The sequence below is a fragment of the Equus asinus genome, chromosome 4 (assembly GCF_041296235.1).
Source record: "Equus asinus isolate D_3611 breed Donkey chromosome 4, EquAss-T2T_v2, whole genome shotgun sequence".
Taxonomy (NCBI): Eukaryota; Metazoa; Chordata; class Mammalia; order Perissodactyla; family Equidae; genus Equus; species Equus asinus.
The window spans coordinates 117,236,769-117,262,794 of record NC_091793.1 but is presented as its reverse complement, the minus strand read 5'-3'; the positions used below and the strand labels follow the sequence as shown (position 1 = coordinate 117,262,794).

At 35.5% G+C, this 26,026-nt stretch overlaps 1 protein-coding gene across 3 annotated transcripts in view; it reads left to right on the top strand.

Annotated features, from left to right (window-relative positions):
* The window catches only part of SESTD1 (SEC14 and spectrin domain containing 1), a 111,367-nt gene that overhangs the window by 70,165 nt on the left and 15,176 nt on the right, over positions 1–26,026 (top strand). For all 3 annotated transcript variants that reach the window (XM_044768635.2, XM_070508196.1, XM_044768636.2), the window contains exons 6-12: positions 2,588–2,701; positions 3,820–3,917; positions 6,507–6,562; positions 9,340–9,551; positions 18,870–18,992; positions 24,999–25,193; positions 25,712–25,826. In XM_044768635.2, the coding sequence (XP_044624570.1) occupies positions 2,588–2,701; positions 3,820–3,917; positions 6,507–6,562; positions 9,340–9,551; positions 18,870–18,992; positions 24,999–25,193; positions 25,712–25,826 (913 nt within the window). The remainder of the gene's footprint in view (positions 1–2,587; positions 2,702–3,819; positions 3,918–6,506; positions 6,563–9,339; positions 9,552–18,869; positions 18,993–24,998; positions 25,194–25,711; positions 25,827–26,026) is intronic.

Genomic DNA, 26,026 nt, shown 5'->3' with positions numbered 1-26,026 from the left:
TGGGAAGATGCTCCAAGCTCATCACGTGTATTTCCAGCCCCAGACCTGGAATAGGGCATTTCTCCGGGGACCCTTGATTCCTTTTAGTGGGGAATGGTATTTGGAGATAATTTGAATGCTAGCAGTGTGCTTTTCTACAGAATTGGTCATTATTTCTAAATGTTTCAGTGGACAGAACTAGAAAATTTATGTATGTGAGTATGTGTGTTTTTATTTGAAGATGAAATACATCATGAGTTTAAACTGTTACTTCCAATTCAAATTGAAGACCAAAAGGGTAACTTTTTCCCTCTCACTTCTTCTTTCCCAAGAATTCCATTTTCTCAAGGACATCAGGGATGGCAGAATTGGAATATCCCATCTTAATCATTTGCTTTCTTCCTCATCAAGTAATCTCAGAATAGCAATACTATAACTACCAGTAACAGTATGATTTCTGAAAATGGAAAGAATCTAGTGATCCACTTCACTTCATTGATTATAAGTGTACTGTTTCTTCTTATGTCAGTTTTGATAAATTACAATTTTTATAGGAATTTGTCCATTTATTCTAAATTAGCATAATTATTGGCACAAGATTGTCCTGTGTCCATATTATCTCTTAAACCACTGCTATCAAATGTAGTCGTGTTCTTTAGTTCTTACTATTATTTGTTTGTGCCTTTTCTTCTTCTTGCTTTATCTTATCAGAAATTTGTTGATTTCATTTTAGTCTTTTCAAGGAACAACGTTTTCAAATTTTATTTTTTATTTTTTTATTTTTTTGAGGAAGATTAGCCCTGAGCCAACATCTGCTGCCAGTCCTCCTCTTTTTGCTGAGGAAGACTGGCCCTGAGCTAACATCCATGCCCATCTTCCTCTACTTTATATGTGGGATGCCTGCCACAGCATGGCTTGCCAAGCGGTGCCTTGTCTGTACCCGGAATCCGAACCGGCAAACCCAGGGCCGCCAAAGCAGAATGTCTGAGCTTAACTGCTGTGCCACCAGGCCGGCCCCAGGAATAACTTTTAGCTGTATTAATTCCTTAATTTCTTACCTCCTTTCTGTTTTCTTTGGATTTATTCCATTGTTTCCTCCTTTTCCCACCCCCCAACTTTTTAGGTATGTCCTGTAGCTCATTATTCACCAGACTTTCTTTTCTAATAGAAACATTTAAGGCTCTTAATTTCTATTTAATGTATTGTTATCTATAGCAATTTGTTATAAACTCTAATTATGATAGGATCCATTGGATCCATTTTTATCTGATAGTTTTATGAACTTTTGATACCATGTTTTTGGTATCTTCCTAAGGATGATTTTTACTGCTTTTAGCAAAACAGTTTTCAATCTTGGTCATTTGCTCTCATTTATTGTTTACATTATAACTTCAAGTATACTGTGGCTGTATCTAGTTTAGCATATTGGGTGTTTTCTTTTCCTTTTTTCTTTCTCTGGTAGTTCCTCCACAAGTCCTCCTTATTTGTTTTTCTTTTTTTTTTGGAGTTAGATTTATTGAGATATAATTTACCTGCAGTAAAATTCATCTCTTTTAGCTTACAGTTTTATGAGATTTGACAAACATAGTCATAAATCCTTCACCACAGTCAAGATATAGAAGAGTCCCATCATCCCCAAAATTGGCTCGTGCCATCTTGTGTCGCTCCTTCCAGCCTTCTCTCTGGTGCCTCTCTCTCTTCACTTTCAGGCTAGTTGGTTTCTCTGTGACCTCAGCTCTCTGAGGAGTTCCAGAAAAGTTTTAATTTTGTGGGTTATCTGGCCTTTGTTGTTGTTAGAGTGGCAATAGTGCTCTTCCCAGCTGGACACATTTTTCTTATCAAGCCATTTTTTTTTGGTAAATTCAAACCTACATGTATCATTTTTGCATTAACACTACCATTTGAATATCTGTGCCACAGCTGTATTTTCTTTTATAGTCATGTATATCTTCACTGAAATTTTATTTAGCTCTACAATGGTCTCTTAGGTCTTTCTATGATTTGTATTTGAAATCTTTTAAAGTTTAGAGTTAAAAGATTATCATTTTAATATCTAAATTTCAAGTTTATGAATTCTCTGACCTTCTCCCCACTTTTTAGTTCTGATTTTCAAATTAAATATTAGTATAAGTTATTCTGAGTTTTACTCTACTATTAGAGGACATTTTGTTAATATATAATCAAAGGAATGTTAGAGAAACTTTGTGTAATTTTTTGATTGTCATATTTATTATTCAGTTGTGCATATCATTTTAGTGTACCTAGCTAGTTTTAAGGCCATATGAAATTCTTTGCTGAATGCGTCATTGTATTAAAGAAATTGATTTTTATTACCAAGAAATTATTGATCTTGATAAAATTTGGAAACTATTTCAACCGAGCTGCTAATATCTCTTGTTTTTTAAAATGTGGTATTATAAATGTTTTACGATAGCTTATTTCCAGCAGATATCCACTTCATTGATTTTAAATGCTGTTTTAATTAAATAAATGGTAATATATCATGTTAGAAACAATATTGCATATTTAACCTGATTTTACCTCCTCATTACTTTAATGGACATTAACAGTGGCTTGCTAAATGTTTCTTTTCTTTTTACTTTCATAGGTTATTTTAGTGTCTGCCAATAAGTTGACTCGTTATATAGAACCATGCCAGTTAACAGAAGATTTTGGTGGGAGTCTCACCTATGATCACATGGACTGGTTAAATAAGAGGCTGGTTGGTATATTACAATGAGATAAAATGTTATTACGTATAAATAAGACATTTTGATTATCATTTTAATCGACTAAAATGTGGATTGTTTTCCTTTTTACAAAAATGAAGTAGTATAGTGTATGATGCTCTAAGGCAAATACTCTGAAGTCAGACACTCAAGTATTGGCTATTACTTTTGTCATTAGTAGCAGTATTACTGCTAGTCCAAGTTGTAAATCTTTTAAGAGAATAACAGAGTAGCATAATATCTTGAGAGGTAATCTAGTTGATGCACCAGTTTCAGAGAGGATATTTAAACATCATCTCTGAAGTTGAAGAGCAGTTTGACAGGTTAAGATTTTCCTTTCTGAAAAATGTATCTTCTTTGTCAGACCAGACTTCTGAAATCTGCTACTCTGTATAATCTGACATTGTTTAATCAAATTGCTGGGGACTGAAAGAACAAACTTCACATGAACTCACTTTAGATAATATGCTAATTTTTTTGAAGAGTGGTGAACTTTTGGTTATTTCAGAATGGATGAGCAATTCTGTTTCCACTGTATTTGAACAATGATATCAGACAAATGAGTGTCCACTTTATTACTTACGTTTAAACAGACTTGCCCAAATCCCTTTTTAGAAATATTTTAATAACTCATGTTAGAATTATAACTAATATATTTTTATGCTACATGCTTGTGTGTAAAACTCTATCACATGCAACCAGTGTGGAGTGGTGATAGAATGACATAAAGAAATGTTCTATAACTGGTAGAGGGTTAGAACTGGTCTAAAAACATTCTTGTAGTTAAAACTGTTATTGGTGCAGATGTTTCTCAGAGAAACACAGGAATAAAGATAAAGTTGGCTGAATGAAGAATAAAGATAAATTCTTAATGTATTTAAACTTTAAAAATTTAAAAATTATCCGTTGAAACTATTTATTGTTTTAGGAAGCGATTTTGTCTTCTCTCGTGTACACTGTTGTGCTCTGGTGCTTGAATTGTACTAAGTGACTCCCAGAGAGGGAAAGGGAATTCTGCCTCGCTGATTCTATTGCTCTTAACCGAAAATCCTTATGTACATATTAACTTTTAAGATTATCCTTAATATGTTAATAAAATCTCATATTGTAGGTTTTTGAGAAGTTTACAAAGGAATCTACGTCATTATTAGATGAACTTGCTTTGATTAACAATGGAAGTGATAAAGGAAATCAGCAAGAGAAAGAAAGGTAGGTGACTAGTTCATCTAATTTTACTCTTGCACAGCTATGATTAATCTGATAAAAGACATCTCTATTGTTAATACAAGCTAAAAGAATTAAGGTGAGCAAGTCTCCATTCAGTCAAACTTGACATACAAAATTGAATTAAAGTCATTTTTTAATTTGTGAGATATTGATTTGAATCAGAATTTCTTTATAAAAGACTTTTTTTGGTACATTTACCTTTTTCTGACATTGTGTAAAATATTCATTTACAAGGACATGTTTTCAAAATGAAACAATTTTCTACCTTAGAGTTCTACTTCGCTTGTAAAGATACGGAAAAGGTTGCAGCTTGAAGGAAAATTATTATAACCTTTTTAAAATACGTTAGCACTTAAATGCCTAGCTTGTAGAACTCCTCTTGTCCTTATAAAATATGTGATATTCATGAGTTCAATTTGGAGAATTTAGTGTTTTATGACACTGGATGAAGTAATTATTCAGTTGTATTACCTAAATGTGACTACTAGATTGATCCTTTTAACAGATTTCCGTTAAATTTTACAACTTTATCAGTTTCATGTTTCTGTTGGTAGGCCAGGTCCCTCTTTCCAGGTAAAAAGCACTTTAGGAAGCGAATTAACCCTTTCTGGTCTCTCAATAACAAAGTAGTCACTAGAACAATAATTTTTCATTAGGAAATTTGAAAGAATTAGCACTCATCCTTGTCTATGTCTTTTGAATCTGACCTTAAAAGTACAGTGAGGGGATTAGGTTAAGGTGGTCAGAAGGTAAGGTATAAACTTCTAGTTATAAGATAAATAAGTACTAGGATGTAATGTACAGCATGATGACTATAGTTAATACTCTTGTATGGTATATTTGAAAGTAGTGAAAGTAAATTTCATCACAAGGGAAAAAACCCATCTTTTTTCTTTCTCTTTTTTTAATATCTATATGAGATGATGGATGGTTAACTAAACAAATTATTGTGGTAACTATAGTATGTATGACATTGTACTCAAATCATATTGTACACCTTAAAGTTATGGAGGACTTTATGTCAATTATATCTCAATAAAACGGGAAAAATAAAATGGAACCTTGATAAAATGCAACTTGTTATTCTGTGAATACACATATAGTCACATATCAATTAAATGAGCTAATAAAGTAAAGAGGGATATGATAAGGTCATAGTGTAACACCAAATCTTGATTAAAACCAAGTAAAAATGTGAAAACAAATAGTTTAAATGTAAATCTAGTTAAAGTTACAACAAACGTTTAGGAACATAACTATCCTATAGATGCTATATAAATATGGAAAACGTTAAAAATTTACATATAAGTAAATATGGGGGTGTGTATCTTTGTAGATATCACATACACTTATATGCTATGGTTTAGGAATTGAAAATATTACATAAGTTACGTGACAAAAATTAACTGAACCTCTTGATTTCTGAGTAGTCCAGCAGAGTAGGTTTGATGTTTCTTAAAGTCATGTTCCTTGGGAGAGACATCCTAAACCTGTAGAATATGAATTCATGGTCATAGAGTTTAATGCTGTTCACTGTGTGTTACCCTCTGTAAGAATGACTCTGGACATTTAAAGATTACTTCTGAGAAAGCATTGCGGTAAAGAAACTGTTTAATTGCTTCCTAAGAACTTCTATACTTAGATGCCAATGGGACCCCTTTTTCTCCATCTAATAATATTTTGATCAGTATTTTGGGAAACACTTTGGGAAATGCTGGCTTGTATGCCTGCATGAAGTATCAGATAAAGTCTTGTATTTGCCATCCCTCCCCATGGAACTCAAGTGTTAATTGTTTAGGCTCTTTTAAACCTCAGATGATAACGTCCCTTCTCTTGCAAATTTTCATCACCTTCTTAATGTCAATTCTCAGGAAGCATTTAGGCTACTCAGAGGTGAGGGCCTAGATCAATTGACAAGAGTGAAAGATTTAGAGCAAGACCTGTCAGTTACAGCAGCATGGATGATCCTAGGCTTTGATTTGCTGTGTACCCTCTTTCCTTTGTCTTCTACTTCCCATATGTGTTTATGAAAATAAAGGCCGTAGTCCAACTGCAAAAGAAGCATAATTAGTACAGGGAAGAGAGTACAGCTGCTACAGGACTTGCATACACGTGCGCGCAGACACACGAATATCAGAGAATACTTGCAGCTCTCAGAGGCTTGCTGTAGAGACGTAAACTTTTGATTGGAGGATGGCTGCATGCATTTTCAATGTTTATTTTCTGGGTTCTTATATAGTTTCAAATTTCATTTTGAAACAGATATCCAGTGGAAAAATACTGAAGTGGATTTCTTTGATATATCTGAAATGATATTATAGTTAATAATAATAAACTATTTTTTCAAGCAGTATATTTTGTAATTTATCATATAGATATTTCTTTGGCTACTAGTATTTAATTATCTCTGATGGACTTCCTAATGCTTAAGAGAAATTAGCATGGTAGAATAGTATTCTTCAGATTTTCATACTTGTGTGCCCCTCTTTTGATATGTATATATAAAGAATTTTCTTAAGTTATGTGGATAGAAGTATAACTTTTAAAAATTGCTCTTTTGACGCTTTCCAGGTCTGTAGATTTAAACTTTCTTCCATCGCTTGATCCTGAAACAGTTCTTCAGACAGGTAAGACCAAAAAAATGTATTTATCAGTGATAATCATAATCCAGTAATCATAATCCAATCAATATGATGTCCAATATATGATTGGTTTATGAAATAAGCATTGATTGAGCAAGCATTACTTGGTAGAAACTTGAGGGGGAGTTTTTCAAACTGCTCTTTGATTTAACCTAACAGTGTGTTAATGTACTCTACAATATAAAACAAAATATTAATAATGATAAACTCTCTCTCCCTTGAAATACTTGGATTTATTTCTTTATCTGTGAAATGGAGATAAAAATTTCTATTTCGTTGGGTTGCTATGAGGATTATTGATTACTCTTTATGTTCTAGCATTGTATTTTTATGTTATTTTCGTATTTCATTCTCCTAACAACCTCTTAAGATAATTAGTATTATTTTCTCTGTTTTGTACGTGAGGAAGCCAAGGCGTAGCGATATAAAACACTTGCTCAAGATCGAGTGACTATCAAGATCTGTCACCACAGCACTAAAAACAGGCCTAAATCCGAAGCCACAGGCTGTACTGTTTTACAGTCATCTGTGGAAGACCCCTTAGCACCTTGCGGTGGCCTTGCACATGGTGCGTGTTCAGTGCTGCACAGTGTGTATATTCCAGCCCAAATATCTCAGGTCGTGGTTTCACAAATTCTGGGAAAACACATTGGAATTCTTTTAAATGAAAATACCTTAATTTCTAATGTATTTTTCTAATAATAGCTCATAATTCTGATCCCACTGTGTACCAGGCACTGTTCTGAGCCCTTTCCATGTGTGAACTCATTTATCATTTACCACATCCCAGTGAAGTAAGTGCAGTTATCATCCTGATTTTAAGATGGGGAAGGGAAGGCATAAAAGGGTTCGGTAACTTATGCAGGTTACACAACTAGTAATGCTAGAGTTGGGACTTGAACCAAGGCAGTTTGATTTCAAAAGATGGTCTTTGAAATCGTTTTATGGTGCTCCTTCTCTAATGGAAATGGTATCCATGAGGAAAACATTAAGGGTAACAGTTGTGAAAGTAGAAAAAAAGGAATGTGTTCCTATTTTAATGACTTTTATGAATATATATACACACACCTGTTGTGTATATATATATAGACTTTGCATAAGTCTTTAAAATAGATGTTCTTCCAATTATAAAATATAATGAAGAGTGAAGAAATAAATTCTTTGTATATCTTCATTGTAATTGATTTAGTTGTCCTAAGTTTTATCAGTATGATACAGATTTTATTTCCTTAGAGAGCAAAGAAATAATTGTAATCTCTGAATTCCTACATGTTTAGAAGGTATATTGCATTACATTTAAAACTTAATTCCATGTTTAAATTTAATGTTTTGAAAGCTGCTTAAGCCACTGAATTAAGAAACTTTTTAAATTTGTAATTCAAAATTAATTTTATATGCCAGTAAGTCCTTTTTTATATGCTATTAACTCTTAAAGTAGAGAGAGAGAGTATAAAATAGAGAGGTTTAGAACAATCTTGGATATTTTTTAGAAACTGGAAATAACTCCAAATCATAATAAAAATTCTGTTTCTGTATATTGAAAGCCATTTAAATTTAGAGCATTTTCCTGAATAAATATGAAGAGAAGAAAATTTAAATATCTGCATATTTTTTGGTCCCTAAATAATAATTGGAATAATATTATCCTGGAAAAACAATTTGCAACTTATTCACTTTTAAAATTGTTAATACACTTACAGCTTTAGATGTTGCACATTCTGCAATTTTAATTTCTCATGCATGAGTGGATTTTTCTATTTATTGCTGTCATTGAATAACATTGGATGCATTTCTTACACTAGTATGGGCCCTCATGATTCACAGTTAATATGTTTTAGAGATTCCTATAAATAGAGATTATTTAGATATTATTTTGTAGCAGTAATAATAAGACCTTCTTCCTTTAATCCTACATTTGTTAGACTGTCAGTTTATCTTTTAGGTGCTGTGATTAAGGCTATGGATAAATACTGAAATCCTACAGCATATTGCTCACTATTAATTAGTACCATGAGACAGAACATACTAATTAGGACCATCAGACAGAAATCTCAGAGTGTCATTGTGCTTTACAGGGAAAGAAGATTGGTTGGCACAGTATCTTGAGTAATGGGGACAAGAATATGATAAATAGATATAGAAAATATATATACACCATATATACTATATATTTATTATATAGTATAGCGTATATAGTATATTAATTTATGGTACAGCATATAATTATGCTATGTAGTATATGTACACATGTATGCGTACATGCAGTTTTTTTATTTATCTCTATATAAATTTAAACACTGCATTTCAGTGCAGGCATACCTCAGAGATATTACGGGTTGGGTTCCAGACCACTGCAGTAAAGGAAATACTGCAATGAAGCATGTCACACAAATTTTTTGGTTTCCCAGTGCATGTAAAAGTTATGTTTACAGTATACCATAGTTTAAGTGTGCAATAGCATTATGTTTTAAAAAAGTTTACATACTTTAATTAAAAAATACATTATTGCTAAAAAATGCTAACTTTCTTCTGAGCCTTCAGGCAGTTGGAATCTTTTTGCTGGTGGAGGATCTTGTAAAAAATGCAGTATCTGCAAAGAGCAATAAAGTGAAGTGCAGTAAAGTGAAGTATGCCTGTCCGTATGACCTGGTAGGTAGGTAGGTAGTCATATAGGAAGATGGATTCTAAAAATAAGGGACTGGAATTGAGAAGAATTGTATTTCTTTATGGATATTAATTATAAGTATCTTTCATTCATAAAGGGCATGAATTGTTATCCGAATTACAGCAGCGTCGATTTAACGGCTCAGATGGAGGAGTCTCGTGGTCTCCTATGGACGATGAACTGCTTGCACAGCCACAGGTTATGAAATTATTAGATTCACTGCGAGAGCAATATACCCGCTACCAGGAAGTTTGCAGGCAACGTAGCAAGCGTACACAGTTAGAAGAGATTCAGCAGAAGGTCATGCAGGTAGGTGTCTGATCTGAATATGTTTAACTCTTTTTGATTCTAAATGTTGGGGTTTTTAAAAAATAATTTCTACTCTGTAACTGATTTTATACTAAGCATTATTTACACAATATAGAGAACCTTAGACATATTAGACCATTTTTAATTATCTCTATTTTTTACAAGCAGTATTTCCATTAAAATTATTTCTACAGTGATGGCATTGAGCATTTACCTCACTCTATCAGAATGAACTTCAAAAATAACTAGTTGTTGGAAATATCTGTCTTCTCAGTGTATGCTTGCAATAAATAACATTGATATTTGATTTATTCTTAATTTCTGATAACTTTTTAGGTTTTTTTTTGTTAATTTGGGCATTATGAAGAGTTTTTCTATCCTAGCAAAATAATAACACAAATATAAGTAATTACAATATTAAATTTCATTATTTTATGATACTGATAGAAAACTTTAAATTTATTTAATACATATGAATTTTTACTTCCTTTTAAACTGAATTTTTATAAGAAAAGTAGGCTAAAAATACTAAAAATAAATACTAAGGAAGACATCTCTGTTATTTAGACTACATTCTGGATTTTCATCTGTTGAGTGATTGAGAAATCAATCTTAAATATTTTATTTTAAAAATGCAGATGAGAAATGTCTCAATGTTTTTATCTAGGTTCATTCATTCATTAGATAAGTGTTTATTAAGTGCTTGTTATATAGAAGACATTCTGCTAGGTTTTTGACAGGATATAAAGGTAGACGTGGTTTTTGCTAACATTCAGCCTCAAGAGAGGAAGTGTTAAGTGTGTCTAGGCCGTGACTGAAGTGCCCTGGACATTTATAGAAGCAGTTATTCCTCTGGTTGCAGGTGATCTAGGAAGACTTAGTGGAGGAGGTAGCACTTGAGCTTGTCCTCCAATAATGTATAAGATTTCCCTAGAAGGTGCCTTGTGAAAGGAGAATTGGTGTTTTGTGAAGGAGAAAGAAGAGTGTGAGTAAGCACTAGCAGCATGAAATTCCAAGCTCTGTTGAGTAAGAAGGAAGCAGTAGGCACCATGGAGAGTTTCTGGCTTTTGAGTCATAGAACATGGCCAGTGAGCATGATATGAATCCCACTTCCTCCACTTATTTACTGTGTGATCATGGTAACATTATTTACTCACCTGAGCCTCCATCTGACTTCTGTCTTCCTTGTTACCCTTCCTCTCTTTCTTTCCCTTCCTTCCTGTTTTATTAACTAAAACAGGGGTAACAACACCCCTTTGAAAGGTTTATTGAAAGAACCCAGCACTTGATTAATGGGAGCTATTATATTTGTTTTCATTGAAGTAGACTCTAGTCTAGAAGTCTAGTTCAGTTGTTGGCAGACTGTAAATGTTTTGGCTTTGTGGACCATACAGTTTTTCTTGCAGCTATGGCTGTTTAACTCTGCCATTGTAATGCTTAGATATTATGTAAACAAATGTATGTGACTGTGTTCCAATAAAACTTTATTTACAAAAACAAGTAGTAAGCCAAAATTGTCCTGCAGGCTATTGTTTGCTTACCCCTGACTGGAGCATCAGGGTGTCATGGGGAAAAAGTCTTGAAAGGAAGGAAGGAATTGGATCATGGAAGATCTTGAATTCCAAACAAAAGGATTTAGGCTTTATCTCATCATAACCACATATAAACTGAAGACTTCTGAGCATATGTTAATTATGTATAACTTCTTCTATGTAATATATTTGTAAGTTAAAAGATAGCTTGTATTAAACCCAGGTAAGCTTTAGCCAAGTAGCTTGAGAGTATCTTTGAAAACCATAAAGATGGAATAGCATAGTGGTATACAAATCACCCAGATAATCTACTTCCAAGTTGTTTATCTTGGGAAGGAAGTATAACGTCTCCATGCCCTACCTTCCTTCTTAGTAAAATGAGAATAACAAGAACAATAATAATACTTAATAGGGCTGTTACAAGGATTAATGAAGATAATTTTTATAAAATGTTTAGTGCTTGGCACATAATGAGTTTTCTGTTACTGTTGTCTATTATTTGCTCATTCAAAAAATGAGTATCTATAATGGTGTGTCATTATGCTAGGTGGAATATAATGGTAAGAAAAATTGACAAGGTTCCCACTCTTATGGTGCATGATTACATAATTACACAAATAGTTGTAAAATTGCAACCATGCCTACTCCCCAGAAGGAGAGTAGTGAGAGTAAGGATGAGAAAAAAGAAATCAGAGATGAATCATTTTTCTGGCTTGCAAGATTTGATGGATGGTGGTGTTAGCCAGTTAGGGAACACTGAACAGCATTTGAGTTTAAATGTGAGTGGAAAGGGGTGTGGAGAATCATGAGTTTGGTTTTAGACATGTTGAATTTGAGGTGACTTGGAGATATCTAAGAGAAGATATAGAAGGGTTGTCCCGAACAGGTCCAGAAATCAGAGAAGTCTGGGTTTGTGACATATTTGTTTGTAATTTGTGAATGAATGGTGATTAAAAGCATTGATGTGGGTGAGAATTGGCCAAGGAAAGAGCTGAGAGTAGATTAGAAGAGGGCTTTTTAACTGAGCTTTGAGAAACTCCAGCATTTAATGACAAGATAGAGGAGCGTACTTCTGAAAAGAAGTCAGTGGAGGATTGACCAGAAATGAAGGAGAAAAGTGCGAAGAGTTCTGTGTTGTGGAAGCCAAGGGAAGAAAGCATTTCAGAGAAGGAGTTGGGAACCTTGTCAAATGCTACTGAAAGACTGAATAAGAGAGAGACTTAACATGTCCATTAGAATGCACAAGATCAAGGTCATTGGTGATCCTAGGGCATGGAGTGGCAGGGCCAGAAGCTCACTGGAGTGAATTCAGGAATTGAGAGTGAAGTGTGGTGAAGGAGACACTGAATATAGACTACCCTTTGAGAATTTTGTCTCTGAAGGAAAGATGAGAAATAGAGCAGTGCCTACGAGTGGTAGAAGAGAGGTTGTATTCATTTAGTAGGGCTGCTGTAACAAAGTACTACAGACTAGGGGGCTTAAACAACAGAAATTTAGTTTCTCACAGTTCTGGAGACCAGAAGTCCAAGGTCAAGGTGTTGGCAGAGTTGATTCCTTCCGAGGGCAGTGAGGGAGGGATCTGTTCTGGGCCTCTCTCCTTGGCTTCTCGATGCCCACCTTCTCCCTTTGTCCTCCCGTCATCTTCCTTCTGTATCTGTCTGTGTCCAGATTTCCTCTCCTTTTGAGGATAGCAGTCATCTTAGGTTAGGGCCAACCCTAATACCCTCATTTTAATTTCATTGCCTCTTTAAAGACCTTATCTTTAAATAAACATGGTTACATTCTGAAGTACTGAGGGAACTTCAGCATATGGATTTTGTGGGGGGACACAGTTTAGCCCACATCAAGGTTCAAGTGTAGATTTCTTCTTTAATAATATGAAAAACTGTAAGAAGTTTAAAGGTTAGTGGGAAGTATCTGTTTGGAGGGAGGGATTGAATATACAAGAGAGAAAATATAATTAATACTATCAAGTTCCTGACCAGGTGAAGTGAATGGACTCCAAAGCACAATGGAAGGGGTTAGGTTTGGAATGGAAGAGGGAGAACTCCTCCTTTGTAACAGGAGGAGGGAGGGGTGGGATGAATCCAGAGGTGCCTCCACATATTAGTCAGGCATCAGGAAGATGGAGGAGTTCCTGTGTGTGTGTGCGAGTTTTTGTGTAAAGTCAGAGACAAAGGTCGTCTGTGGGGTGGGGCAGGTTTGGAGGCAGGGTAGAGGTGTGGTGGTTGAAGAGAATTAGAGGTTTGAATGGAGTGAAGATGATTCAGAATTTCCTTTGTGGGGATTGGAAAAGTGAAATTACCATAGAAAGGTAGTTGTATTTTTAGGTAGTGTTGATCTTGAACTTATAGTGGAAACTTTCTGGCCTGTTGTGTGAGCCTCTCAATTCATAGCTGGTCGTTGAGGTGCAGGCACAGAGAAAGAACACAGGTGATGGGATTCATCCAGCATTTGTGCTTTGCTACATGGGATCAATAGGTATGATAAAAAGACAGAGGGGCAAGGGGGTTAATGTATTGGCAAAGGCGTTTTTGAAATGATGGACCAGCTCAGTTGGATAAAGAAGAAAGAAACTAGAGAAGCAGATGATAATGAAGATATTTATAATGATGGTGATGATGGTAATGAGATTATTGTTAAAAACAAATAAACTTTATTACAGTTCAATTTTCTTTATGAGCATTACTCATGAATTGGTTAGAACACTAATATTCATCATGGAATGGTTCCTGCACTGTTTTTCACAGTTCACATTTTAGGGAAAGATGTATTTCCCTTGCCAAAACGATTACCTAAATTTGGCTATATAGTAACATATATTGATCATGTCAGCATACACAGAACATAAACTATACTGTCTTCAGTCCTGCAAATTTGGGGAAAATGAAAAAGATTTTTTGTTTATATAAAAATAAAATTGACTGTCTCTGCTTATGTTAAATTAGTAAAAATTGAATTTTTCAAATTTCTTTTTCTGTTGACTTACCGCTAAAAACATAATGAAAGAGAAATCTATAGCTTTAATAAATAAACTATATAAGTAATGACGATTATAGTTATCAGTCATTTATTCCCCACAGTTCAGATCGGTAGCATTAGACGTCTTGTTGGTACGCAGACCATGCTGCTGCTGCTGCATTTGGACCTTAGATTTCACGTGCTTCTGGGTAGGAGACATACCACTTCACTGAAATATGCGATCGTTATTCTCATCATTTATTGTGGCAGTAATTACTGTTGGCATTGCAGATGTTATTTCTAGAATCATCCATGAGCTTTTCTTCCTTTGTAGATAGGAACCATAGATGCAAAATAGGATATACTCTGAGTTGCATAAGTGTACAGCTGGAGGCTATGTTCCCAGTTCCCCAGATTCTTTCTCTGGGTTAAATGCTTGACATTTGTTTGACATGCCCCTCTGCCTGGTTTGACCTCACATACTTCCAGATATTCTCTTGTGCTGTCTTTAGAAATCAGCCTGGTCAGGAAAGAATGGTGGATAGTCACAGGCATTTTTGGCCTCTGCAAATATTTGTCACCTTAGATTTTAAGAGCACATCTCCAAGGTTATCCTGTGCATGTAAATGTAACCATTTGAGGGGTCATATTGATATGGATTGGGCATGGAACAGTTTTTGCAGTAAATTAATATTCAGATTGACTGAGCAAGATGTCTTGATTGAAATTAAATTTTATAACCTAGTTTGACAAACCACCATCATTAATGCATTTAAATAGACTTGTTTACTGGGGCGTCAACCTCAATTTGCATCATTTTCACTAGAAATAGTCGTACATTTACTGTGTCTACATTACTGATGTTGCATACTAAGGGAAGTTACTTTCAGCATACATTAAGACTATATGTGCACTTGACCACGTGACTGGTTTTTTGTGCTAAGGAGGCGTCTTTGCATAATTTAAAATTTATTTTCAAATGTATCGTTCCTCAAAAGTTTCATGAATTGTTTTTCCCCAGTTATCATGATTTCTATTAACCTGCTGCTTTTATTTCTAGAGTAGTCTAAAATCAAAGTTTAATGTTGTCTTAGGTTTTTAAAAATAATATATCCACTATTAATTAGTTAAAAATTTTTGAGATGCTTTCATTCCACCCGTATTTTTTAGAATTCAGATATTTCTAGTGAAATAATTAATTATATTAATCATTTAAAATACTTAAAAGCCACTTTGTATCTGTTTCTATATCCATATTCATAATACATAATAATAAATGAGAAGCAGTTAAGTCCCAAAAAGGAAATGGAAGATTGTTTCAAAATGTTTACATAAACTTCCTTAAAACTTACTCTCTTTATTTCCTTTTTTAAAAAGCGTTGAGGGCTGGCCCGGTGGCACAGCGGTTAAGTGCGCACCTTCCGCTTCGGCAGCCTGGGGTTCGCTGGTTTGGATCTCAGGTGCAGACACAGCACCCCTTGGCAAACCATGCTGTGGTAGGCATTTCACGTATAAAGTAGAGGAAGATGGGCACAGATGTTAGCTCAGAGCCAGTCTTCCTCAGCAAAAAGTGGAGGATTGGTAGCAGATGTTAGCTGAGGGCTAATATTCCTCAAAAAAAAAAAAAAAAAAGTGTTGAATAATGGGGCCGACCCAGAGAGGTAGTGGTTAAGTTCGCTTGCTCTGCTTTGGTGACTTTGGGTTCAGAGGTTCATAACCTGGCCACAGACCTAGCACTGCTCATCGAGCCATGCTGTGGCAGTGTCCCACATAAAATGGAGGAAGATTGGCACAGATGTTAGCTCAGGGCCAATCTTCCTCAAGCGGAAAAAGGAATATTGGCAACAGATGTAGGCTCAGGGCCAATCTTCCTCCCTCCTTCCCCACCCCTACAAAAGTGTTGAGTAAAACAGTTCAGAGACTTGCTTAAGAAACACAGGACTCTTACTGTAAAATGCAGATGTGAGACCAACTTTATAAAGAGTGAATAGACAGAAGGAGCTAGGGTTTTTTTCTTCAGAACAAGTGAGGAAAGCAAACAGGCTAACAATTATTAGTATCATCTGCTGTGCTAAGTGTCTTACATATAATGACTGGTATAATCCTGACAACAGTCCTGTACGGTAAGTAACATTAACACCATTTTAAAGATGATGGGCCAAAGTCTTTCAACTAGTAGGAGCAGAGCCAAAATTCAGACCCACTAGTAGGAGTAGAGCCAGAATTCAGAATTGACTCATGCCTAGTGCTTTCTCCAGACGTAACAGCTTATCTGACTCTGCTGTGAAAGAATGATACTTTCCACAGGCCAACAGAGAGAGACAAGATCCTAGTACCTTGCTCCTCCAAAGACAGCTCGTACAAAAGATTAAAGCACAAAAGTGGAGATGTTGAGGAACAAAGCATTGCATTCTAAAGAACAGCTGACAACAGGGGTTTGCAGATGAACTTAGGACTCTGAAAACAAGAGTTTAGCAAAGAAAGTTATAGCACAAGGCTATTCCAGTGAGTCAAAAATAATATTTTGACTTTTTTTGGTTTTGAGTTTTTGCTCTCTAGTATTAAAATCTTATAAAGAGAAGGTGGAAGCCAAGAATATATTAATATTTAAAATACTAGGACATAAATGGGCAAAAAACATGAAGAGATAAATCACAAAGATCATATACTTTTAGTAAGCAAACATTTGCAATTTATTCAATCTCACTAATATTTAAAATATGACTGGAGAGATTTCTATTTTTTCAGTTGGCAGAAGTATTTTAAAAGCAGTAGTCAGTTTGTATACCTTGCAAAGGTTATTCTCAGTTAAAACTTTCATTACTTGGCTGTTTAAAATAGAAAAGTGTTTTAGACAGCAATTTTATAGTGTATGCTAACAGCCATTAACGTTATATCATCATTGAACCCAAGATCTCAATTAAAAATCTTTCCTAGGAAAGCAGTGCAGAATTTCAGGGAAAAAATGGTATATATAACTGCTACATATATGTGTTCATCTTAGAATTACTTAGAGTTAGTGGAAATTTTAAGTAATTCGTACCAACAATAGAGAATTGGAGTCTTGAAAGCAGGCATAACAGTTATTTGAGGTAGTACATGATTTACTTAGCTCCCAATAAAGATGGGTGGGTTGGTTGGTTCCTTTTGGACAGACGGGAGGGAGGGAGGAAGGCAGGCAGGCGGGGAGGTTGGCCTTCTTCAAAAAGAGGTTTGAAGCCATTGAAAATTATAATAGCTACAGCCACGTGGAAAATCATGATAGTATTGTAGCGTGATGTTAAGTGAAAAACACAGAATAGAAATTACTTGTACTCTGAGAATTGGCTGTAGCACTTAAATCTGGAGTAACATCTGAAGATGCAATGCGTATGAAAAATTAATGGAAATATATATGTTTTTTCTCTATGATGTGGTACTTTTAGATAATTACTAAAAACTACATGAACTGTCTGATTTTAAAATGAATATCTTTTCACCTGGTAGTAACAGAAATGCACTATGGGTCTGTGATGCTCTGTTATAAAGTTCTAAGGTAAGCCTGTCTGTCCACTGGTTCTATAATATTATGCTGCAGAGACACCCTCATTCCCTTCTTGGGAGCTATCCTAAGTTTAGATTTAGGGCATAACTGTACATCTGTTGTTGAATTCTTTATTCTAGTTTAGTAACATGTAAAGGTTGATAATACTGTTTTTTCTCTTAAAATTACTTCACTCTGTCTATGTAGTTTTAGAATGTATGTGTCTGTGGGTAAAGAGTTAACGAACCCTTTCTCCTTCTGCATGAGAATTTGATCTTTGCTTAACTATCTAGCTTTGTTCCCCTGAAAACCTGATAAAAATTGGAATGTCAACTGTTACTGGACAACATTGCTTATAGTAAAAATTATTCTAGGTATGGATTCTGAGACCTGTTAATACTTGATGGAAGGCATGACTTTGGGCATCCTTGAGTTCAGTGACTTTTATAATGAGCACGGCTCCTGTGGGGTAGGAGGTTTTGATGCCAGAATGTCTCCCATATCTGTCTTTGTGGCTCTCATCTCCTTACACCTGAACTGTTGGGCTGCTTCAGGGACTCAGCAGAAGAGAAACACCCAGTGCTGCTGTTCTGGCAAACTAGTCCCCACCCTACATCCTTCTCAGTAGACTTGGTGCTAATGGGACTTCAGCTGGCCTTGTGGGGCTGGATGTTTAGTTGATCCTAAGAAGATCCCTAGAGGGTATTGCAGAAGTATAATTCTACAGTTAGTTTTTAATTTTCTTTTCAAAGTGAGAAAAATACCGTTTTAACTTTATATTAATCAGTTAATTCATTCAGTTTTATCAATGCTTTGGGAAGAACATTAGTCAGGACACGTGGATTTTAGTCTTAGTTTATAATAATGGTTTATGTTACCTTGGGCAAGTCATTTAATCTCCCGAAACTCAGTTTTCTTAAGTGTTAGATGAGAAATTTGACCAATGTCATTTCTGATGTCCCTTCCAACTCTAAATCCTACAGTTCTCTGATTTTCTTGTCATTGTAAGTTAATTTTTAACCTTCTTTTTTAGGAGCTTTCCAGATTTCTTGTAGCCTGCAGGTGATCAGATAACCGAAAGCCTAAGGTGCTATAGTGTGCCTTCTTTCAGATTTAGGTTTTGGAAAAGTTGTCACGTTGTAGCTGTGTGGTTCCGAAAGAAACATCTACTGCCTGTGCAATAGAATTTGAAGAATTTAAATTAAAAATACTTGTGGAACTTTGGAAGGGGAAAACTAATTAGAATGAAAGTTTGAAAAGCATTGGATTATTTTAATATTTCATCTCAACTTCCCTTTATAGGTTGTGAACTGGCTTGAAGGGCCCGGATCAGAACAACTGAGAGCACAGTGGGGCATTGGAGACTCCATTCGGGCTTCCCAAGCCCTCCAGCAGAAGCATGAGGAGATCGAGAGCCAGCATAGTGTGAGGGCCTTTTTCCTCTGCACGTTACAGTGCTCTTGTCAATGTGCATAATGAGTAGCATGTGTGGTACTAAGTGATAAGTTGCTGTAAACTTTGGTACAGAGGCATAAAGTACAGGATGTTTAATGTTCAGAGGCCATGAAGTACCTTTTGACCTCTTAGTACATATTCCTTAGAAGTTTGGTTTTGGTTTGGTCTCCAATACAGTTTAATTATATATAATTTTTTTTTTTCCTGAGGAAGATTCACCCTGAGCTAACATCTGTGCCAGTCTTCCTCTACTTTGTATGTGGGATGCTGCCACAGCATGGCCGCTGACGAGCGGTGTAGGTCCACGCCCAGGAACTGAACCTAGGCTGCTGAAGCAGAGTGTGCTGGACTCAAACATTAGGCCACAGGGCTGGCCCCTAATTATATATTTTTATAGAAACACAATTTGTGTGAAATTTAAAAAACTACAGTGACAGAAGAGTGATAGTATAAAAACAGAGCCTTCATCTATAGTCCTGAGACAGAACCTGATTGTTCAGTTCTCGGAAGGAGGCCTGTCCCTGCTTTGTTGAGAGCAAACAGTATACTTAGTGCCTGAGAGTAATTCCAGAATTGTTGTGTTAATCACGGCTGAGGGAGACTGAGTGCACAGGGTGCGGGATATCTTTCCATTCTTTGTGCATCTAGAGGTTTGCATTGGTACCAGTCAAGGGGATAATCAAATCACAGTTATGAAATTGGGAAATAGATTAATCCGTAGGCAGATTATACATCATAATTGTTCAAGAGGGCTTAAAATTTAACAACTTGTTATATGGAGGAAATTGATACATGTTAAGCTCCTGCTATGTTAGAGTTAACTCTTCATTATTGAGAAAGTGGTCATCCAGTTTGTGGATCAATTAGCTCACCTCTTTTTTCCCCCAAGTCATATTACTTCTTATGGTAATTTTAAATAGATTGACTAGAAAATTGGAAAAGTAAAACTCTAATCCATTAATTTGTCTCCCTAGATTGTCTTAAAAAATTGATCAGTTTCCACACACACACACGTAGTATCCACCATACACATAATATGAGGAATAAAACATCTTCCCCATGAATAGGTAATGAAAGAAGCCAGCACCCTCCCCCCCAAAATGTAACTCCAGATGATCAGATACACTGATTGGATTTATGTATTAATTGAAAAAAAAAATCATGTGTTCAAGGGTGAATATAACATACATCCTGACTTCTAGGATATAAATGGACAACAGTAGAAAACTGGAAAAAAAGTTGTTCAATTATAATGTTAAACTCTGGTCCCAGCTGAGATTTAAAGATCGTCTGACATCTGATATTTTTCTTTACCCTTCAGTTTCCCCAGTTGAAATGGTAATTAAAAGTTGGATAGTATTAGTAAATGTATATATTAATGAATATATACATATAAATGAAATTAAAGAATAAATATTGAATATTCTTTTCTCAGGAGTAAATTTGAATTGTTGACCAGATGTTATTTGCTCTTTACTAGAGATGTATTTTAACAATATCTGACATTATTTTCCTTTTTAATACGTACCATTCCGTTTAGTTTCCTTAATGTTGTTTTCTTTATAATGTTCCACAAATGAGCTTTAATAATCAGCAATACTGGTAGATAAAATACACAGTGTACCCTATGGGAGTTGTAATCTAGCTGAGAGAATAATATGTAAGCAAGAGGTATCACAACATTTGGACTCATCTGAAGATAGTATGTACACTATCTCTGCAATTGTCCTAATTAGTACTTGTAAGAGACTTAAAAATGAAATCCCGCAATGGAAAGATCAGTGTGTTTTATACATTTCACAGGTTCCAACATAACGGTTTTTCCTTTGATGGTAAAAAATATATATATATATTGAATAATTTGTTTTTAACATATAACCCCTGTTCTTGAGGTTATAATCTTTTAATTCTCTTGATGCTTTCTAAATAACTTAGTGCTGTTGTTATTTTGACATAGACTGTGATTTATTTGAACCCTGTGGGTTTTTCTGGAGCCTCTCACTATAGTGTAACTATATTCTATAATTTGTTCCCTTTTGAGTTCTTGAAAACAGTATTTGCTGTAGAACATTCTAGACTTCATCTAGAGGATCTAGTTGTGAAAGTATCCCAGAAGTCCTTTAAGTAAAGATACATAATATGTGAGAATTTAAAGACAAGATTTATCTGTATTTTATTATTTTTGAAAGATGTCAATTGGAATAATGAAGTTCTCAAAAGGAATTAAAAAGTATATTTTATGTTGCATATAGTATGGATGAAATTACAAATGGTATATGTAGAGATTCCTGTGTTCAGATGTTTGTTTTTGTATTTTTATGAAATTTATAAAGTTTTAAAATCAAAGAAACAAGTTGGCCCTTTCCATGTGCTTAAGTTTACTTATAACGTGAAATCAATATAAAATTTCAGAACTTTTGATTTGGGAAAAATCTTATAATTCTAATACCATCACCTTATTTTATACATGAAGAAATTGGGAGATTACATTTTTTGATCAATGGGTCACTGACTAAGGTTAAAACACCAATCTCTGATACTCAGATGAGATCTCCCACCCCAGGGAAAGCTACTAAATTTCATGCAAATCCTTAAGATACAGCATTTTTTTTTCATTCCTTATGCTTAATACTTGAGGACATATGCACATAGCACTGACGACCGCTTTCATAGACCTGGTGCCCAAAGAAAAGAAACATTGATGGCTTAACATGGATCTCATTTCTTGAAATGATGTGTGATTTCTGGGATTTGTTTCAAAATTGGGAGGTGGGAACAGACTGCACAAGAGGGTACATGAAACAGGATTGGCCATGAGTTGGTAGTTATTGAAGATGGATGGTACACGGGGTTTCATTCTGTCTACTTCTGAATAGATTTGAAATTTTCCATTCTAAAAGGTTTACAGGAGCGAATTACACTCTTTTGACCAATAGGTGGCACTGCATTTTCACCTTGAGAATAGATTGTTTGATGCAGGATGAGTATATTAGCTTATGATGTTTAAGAATACTCTAATTTTTTATTAAAAGCTTTCTTTTCTCTTTGTAAGTAAAAGTCAACACTTTAAAGCATGTATTGGAATTGTTCAGGTCTTAGAAATTATGACAAATTTCTAGTATATTGATTGCTTAATAGGGGTACAATTTGGAAAAACTTTTAACAAACCATTCTGTATTAAAGCACTCTGTCAAGACTTAAATTTTAGATTCTTCCTAAAAGCATAATTCAAAAATAAAGCTAAAAATAAGCCTAAATTTATTAGGATATTCAATACTAATATATGGAAAATGAAAATTCTAATATGTAGTTCTTTGTCAAAGAGTATCAATAAGAAGTTTCTTTAGTTTTTGAATACTAGCTAAGCACAACAGAAAAGATATTAAGTATATTAAAATTATTATAGTAACTTAAAATAGATTTTAAAGTATTTTAGTTCAATAATAAATCTTAGTTTTATGGATGGAGGTAGGTGGGTGGTAGAAAAAGCACATGGTAGGAACGTGCAGAAGCATCCCTAAAGCTGCTTATTAGGATTCTCTTAGTAATCCACCATCCTACAGTGCTGACGCCTTGTCTCCAAAGAGAATAATTGTGTATTATGTGATTTTGGCCCCCAAAAAGGAATTTGAAGTTTATTTTAAATGTTATGTGAAATCATTGGAGAGATTTTTGAGCAGAGAATTGATTTACGTTTTTAAAAGATCACTGGCTGTTGTATGGAGAATAGGGAGTAGGGACAATGAAATAGGAAGGCAGGAGGCTAATAAAACGGAGGCAGTAGAAGTGATGAGAAGTTGTTAGGTTCATGAGGTTGAGCCAGCAAGACTTGCTCTTGGAGGAATCAGGCGTTTGTCCTAAGCAACTATGAAGATGGCGAAGACTGGGAGAGAAGCAGGTTGGGAGGCTGGAGAATCAGTATCTTTAGGGGCAGGTTAAGTTTTAGATACCTAGTAGTCATCCAAATGAAGAAAGCTAGTAGAGAGTTGGGTATCAGTACCTGGGGTCAAAGGGAGGAGTCAAGGTTGAGGATATTAATCTGGGAATTATCAGCCTGTAGATGTTATTTAAAGGCGTGGGACTAGATGAAATCATCCAAGCCTGACGAGTATTAGAAGAAAAGAGCCCTTGGAAAGCTGAACCCTGGGTCACTCCTAAATTTAGAGGGCAAGAAGAGAAAGGAGAGCCAGCAGAGGAGGCCAAAAAGGAGATATTGTGTTTCAGGAAACATAAGAAAAAGCTATTTCAAGGAGGATGAAGTGGTCACCCTTGTCAAATGTAACTGAGAAGTCCAATAAGATGAAGACCGAGAATTTGATCAGAGTGGGATGGACAAAATCCTGATGAGAGTGGATTAAAAAGAGAATAGGAAATGAGAAGATAAAGTGAATGTAAGAGAACTCCTTTAAGGGAGATTTGTTTATTGATTGAGGTTTAATTTATATATAGTAAAATGCACATATCTAAGTGTATATTTTGTTTTTTAATATAAGGTACTATATAGCTTATTTGCTGATGGAAATAATCCAGTTGAACAGGATGAATTGATGATGGGAGAGAAGATAATTGCAAGAACAAAGCCTTATATAGGTAACAAAAGATGGAATAACACACAAGTGAAGCAGTAGGCCATAGACGCAGGGACGGTTCATACGTTATTTTAGCAGGAAGGGCAAAGCAAAGGCCTATTGAAGCCGGGAAGGCCGTAGATTTGTCAGTGAGAAGATGAGAAGAGAGCGCTCTTCTGATTGCTTCCTAGTGAATTAAGAAGTTAGATTTTTGGCTGAGAGTGAAGCAGTGAAAAGGGAGTTGAAGATTTAAGGGATGAAAAAAATCCATAAATAATCATGAGAATGGGAAAGTGAATTGACTAGAGAAATGTAGTAGGATTACTGAAGGCCCATTTGAGGTTAACTCATAACTTTAAAAAACCACCTGTCCGCATAGTTGTTTTTATCCAGCCGTGGTCAGCTACTCTGGTCTAGGTACACAATAGGCAGAGAAACCAGGTCTCAGGTTTTGATAGATGAATCTGCTGGAAGGAGGGAGAGCAGGGCGTGAGCGTGGATTGTGGCCCAGGTGGTGGTTAGAGCCTCTGACCAAGGATGTGAGGCTATGCTATGTATATAGGATATGAGGGCATGAGGCTCCTGAGTGCTGGGCAGCAAAACATGCTGAGGTCACTGGATTGGTGGGCCTCCTGGGGTGGTAGGAGTGACCATGCTGAAGGATGTCAATTGAGAGTCAGTAGCTGGTGGTCAGAGAATGGGATTCTTGAAATTAAGATTTTGGGGCTGCTTCATAGTATATGATAATGGCAACATTTTATGTCTGTTGGAGTAGGTAGCTGAGGTGGGGTGAGGACGAGATAGTTGGAAGTGAGGGAGGGAATCAAGGAACTGAGAATTCAGAGTGTTGGGTGGGTGTCTATGTCATGGAAGTCTGAAAGAAGGCTGGCAGTGAGATGAAGGAATGGTCTCTGCCGAGCTCCATGGATGAGGGCATGCAATAGGAAAGGGTGGAAGGATGTCATCTGACAGCGTGTACCTCAAAGGAGATGCAGTTTTCAAGAGAAGAAATGGCCTGGAAATAGTAATGAGCAATGAGGCAGCCATCTCCCCAACCTCCAGGCTTGTGATATATAGGCTGTGGAAACAAAAACAGCAGTTATTTAGGAGGGCTGCGGGCTGACTGTTCTCTGAGGGTGGCTTGGGTTCATGCAGAACAAGAAAAAGAAGGGAAAATTTCGAGGCCAGAATGAGACTGTAAGAGGTTTTACTGTTGGCAGGAGCAAGTTCCAGGGACCACAATGGAAGGGTTTGGCGCATGGGAACTTCTTGTCTTCAATTTAAATAATCTTGCCTTAGAAAATTCTCATATATGTTACTTAGTTTATCTGGGGAAATTATAAAATATAATACAGTTCTTTGGGAACTAATTTGACCCTTAATTTACTTTACAACATCTCTATTGCAGGAATGGTTTGCAGTATATGTGGAGCTTAATCAGCAAATTGCAGCACTCTTAAATGCCGGGGATGAGGAAGATCTGGTGGAACTGAAGTCGCTGCAACAACAACTTAGCGATGTTTGTTATCGACAGGCCAGTCAGCTGGAATTTAGGCAGAATCTCTTACAAGCAGCTCTTGAATTTCATGGTGTTGCCCAAGATGTAAGTGTCTACTCGGATTGCTTGCTTTTCTTCAAATTATCTGAACACTTATCTGCACATAATTTTTGCAGGTTTGCATGTCTCCTAATTATTTTTCTGGAACAGTAAAATAATTTACTGGTGGGGGAAATGAGATAAAATTTCTTGATTTTTAAAAAAATGTTTAAGTCATTCTGCATGCAACTAAACCTTTTTTTTGTCTAAATGGAATGTCCCAACCTGGCAGATAAGTGTCATTTTGATTATTTCTCCATGTTTATAACATAGATTGAAATGGACGTTTCCATGCTCTTTTATGTCCTCCTGGCGTGGTTGCACATCTTCGTCTTCCTGCTGCATGCGTCTGTGTTCTGTCTTTCAGATAACATGTATTCTAATTAGTCGTCCTTGTCTTTTAACAGCATAGTCTTTTTCAACTATAATTGTGATAACCTCATTAGCTATAAACCTCATTAATCATTAAACACTTTAGATACTGATTCCATCAGGGTTATCTCTTTGGTGTCCCTCTGCTTTAGTTGTCTCAGCAGTTGGATGGCCTGTTAGGGATGTTGTGCGTAGATGTAGCACCAGCTGATGGAGCCTCGATTCAGCAAACTTTAAAACTGCTTGAAGAGAAGCTGAAAAGTGTTGGTAAGCAGATTTTAAAAATGCGGAAACATAAGCGTTCTTTTTTAAAAAATATCGTTACTATGGTTAGACAAGTCAACTTATACTGAACTAATTATAATTGTTTACAGGGAATGCAGGAAGAATTAGTATAAAAAGGGCACTCTTCCTGCATTGAGCCCTTAGCCGTTCTTGTTTCCCCAGCCATATCCACGGTTGCTGTG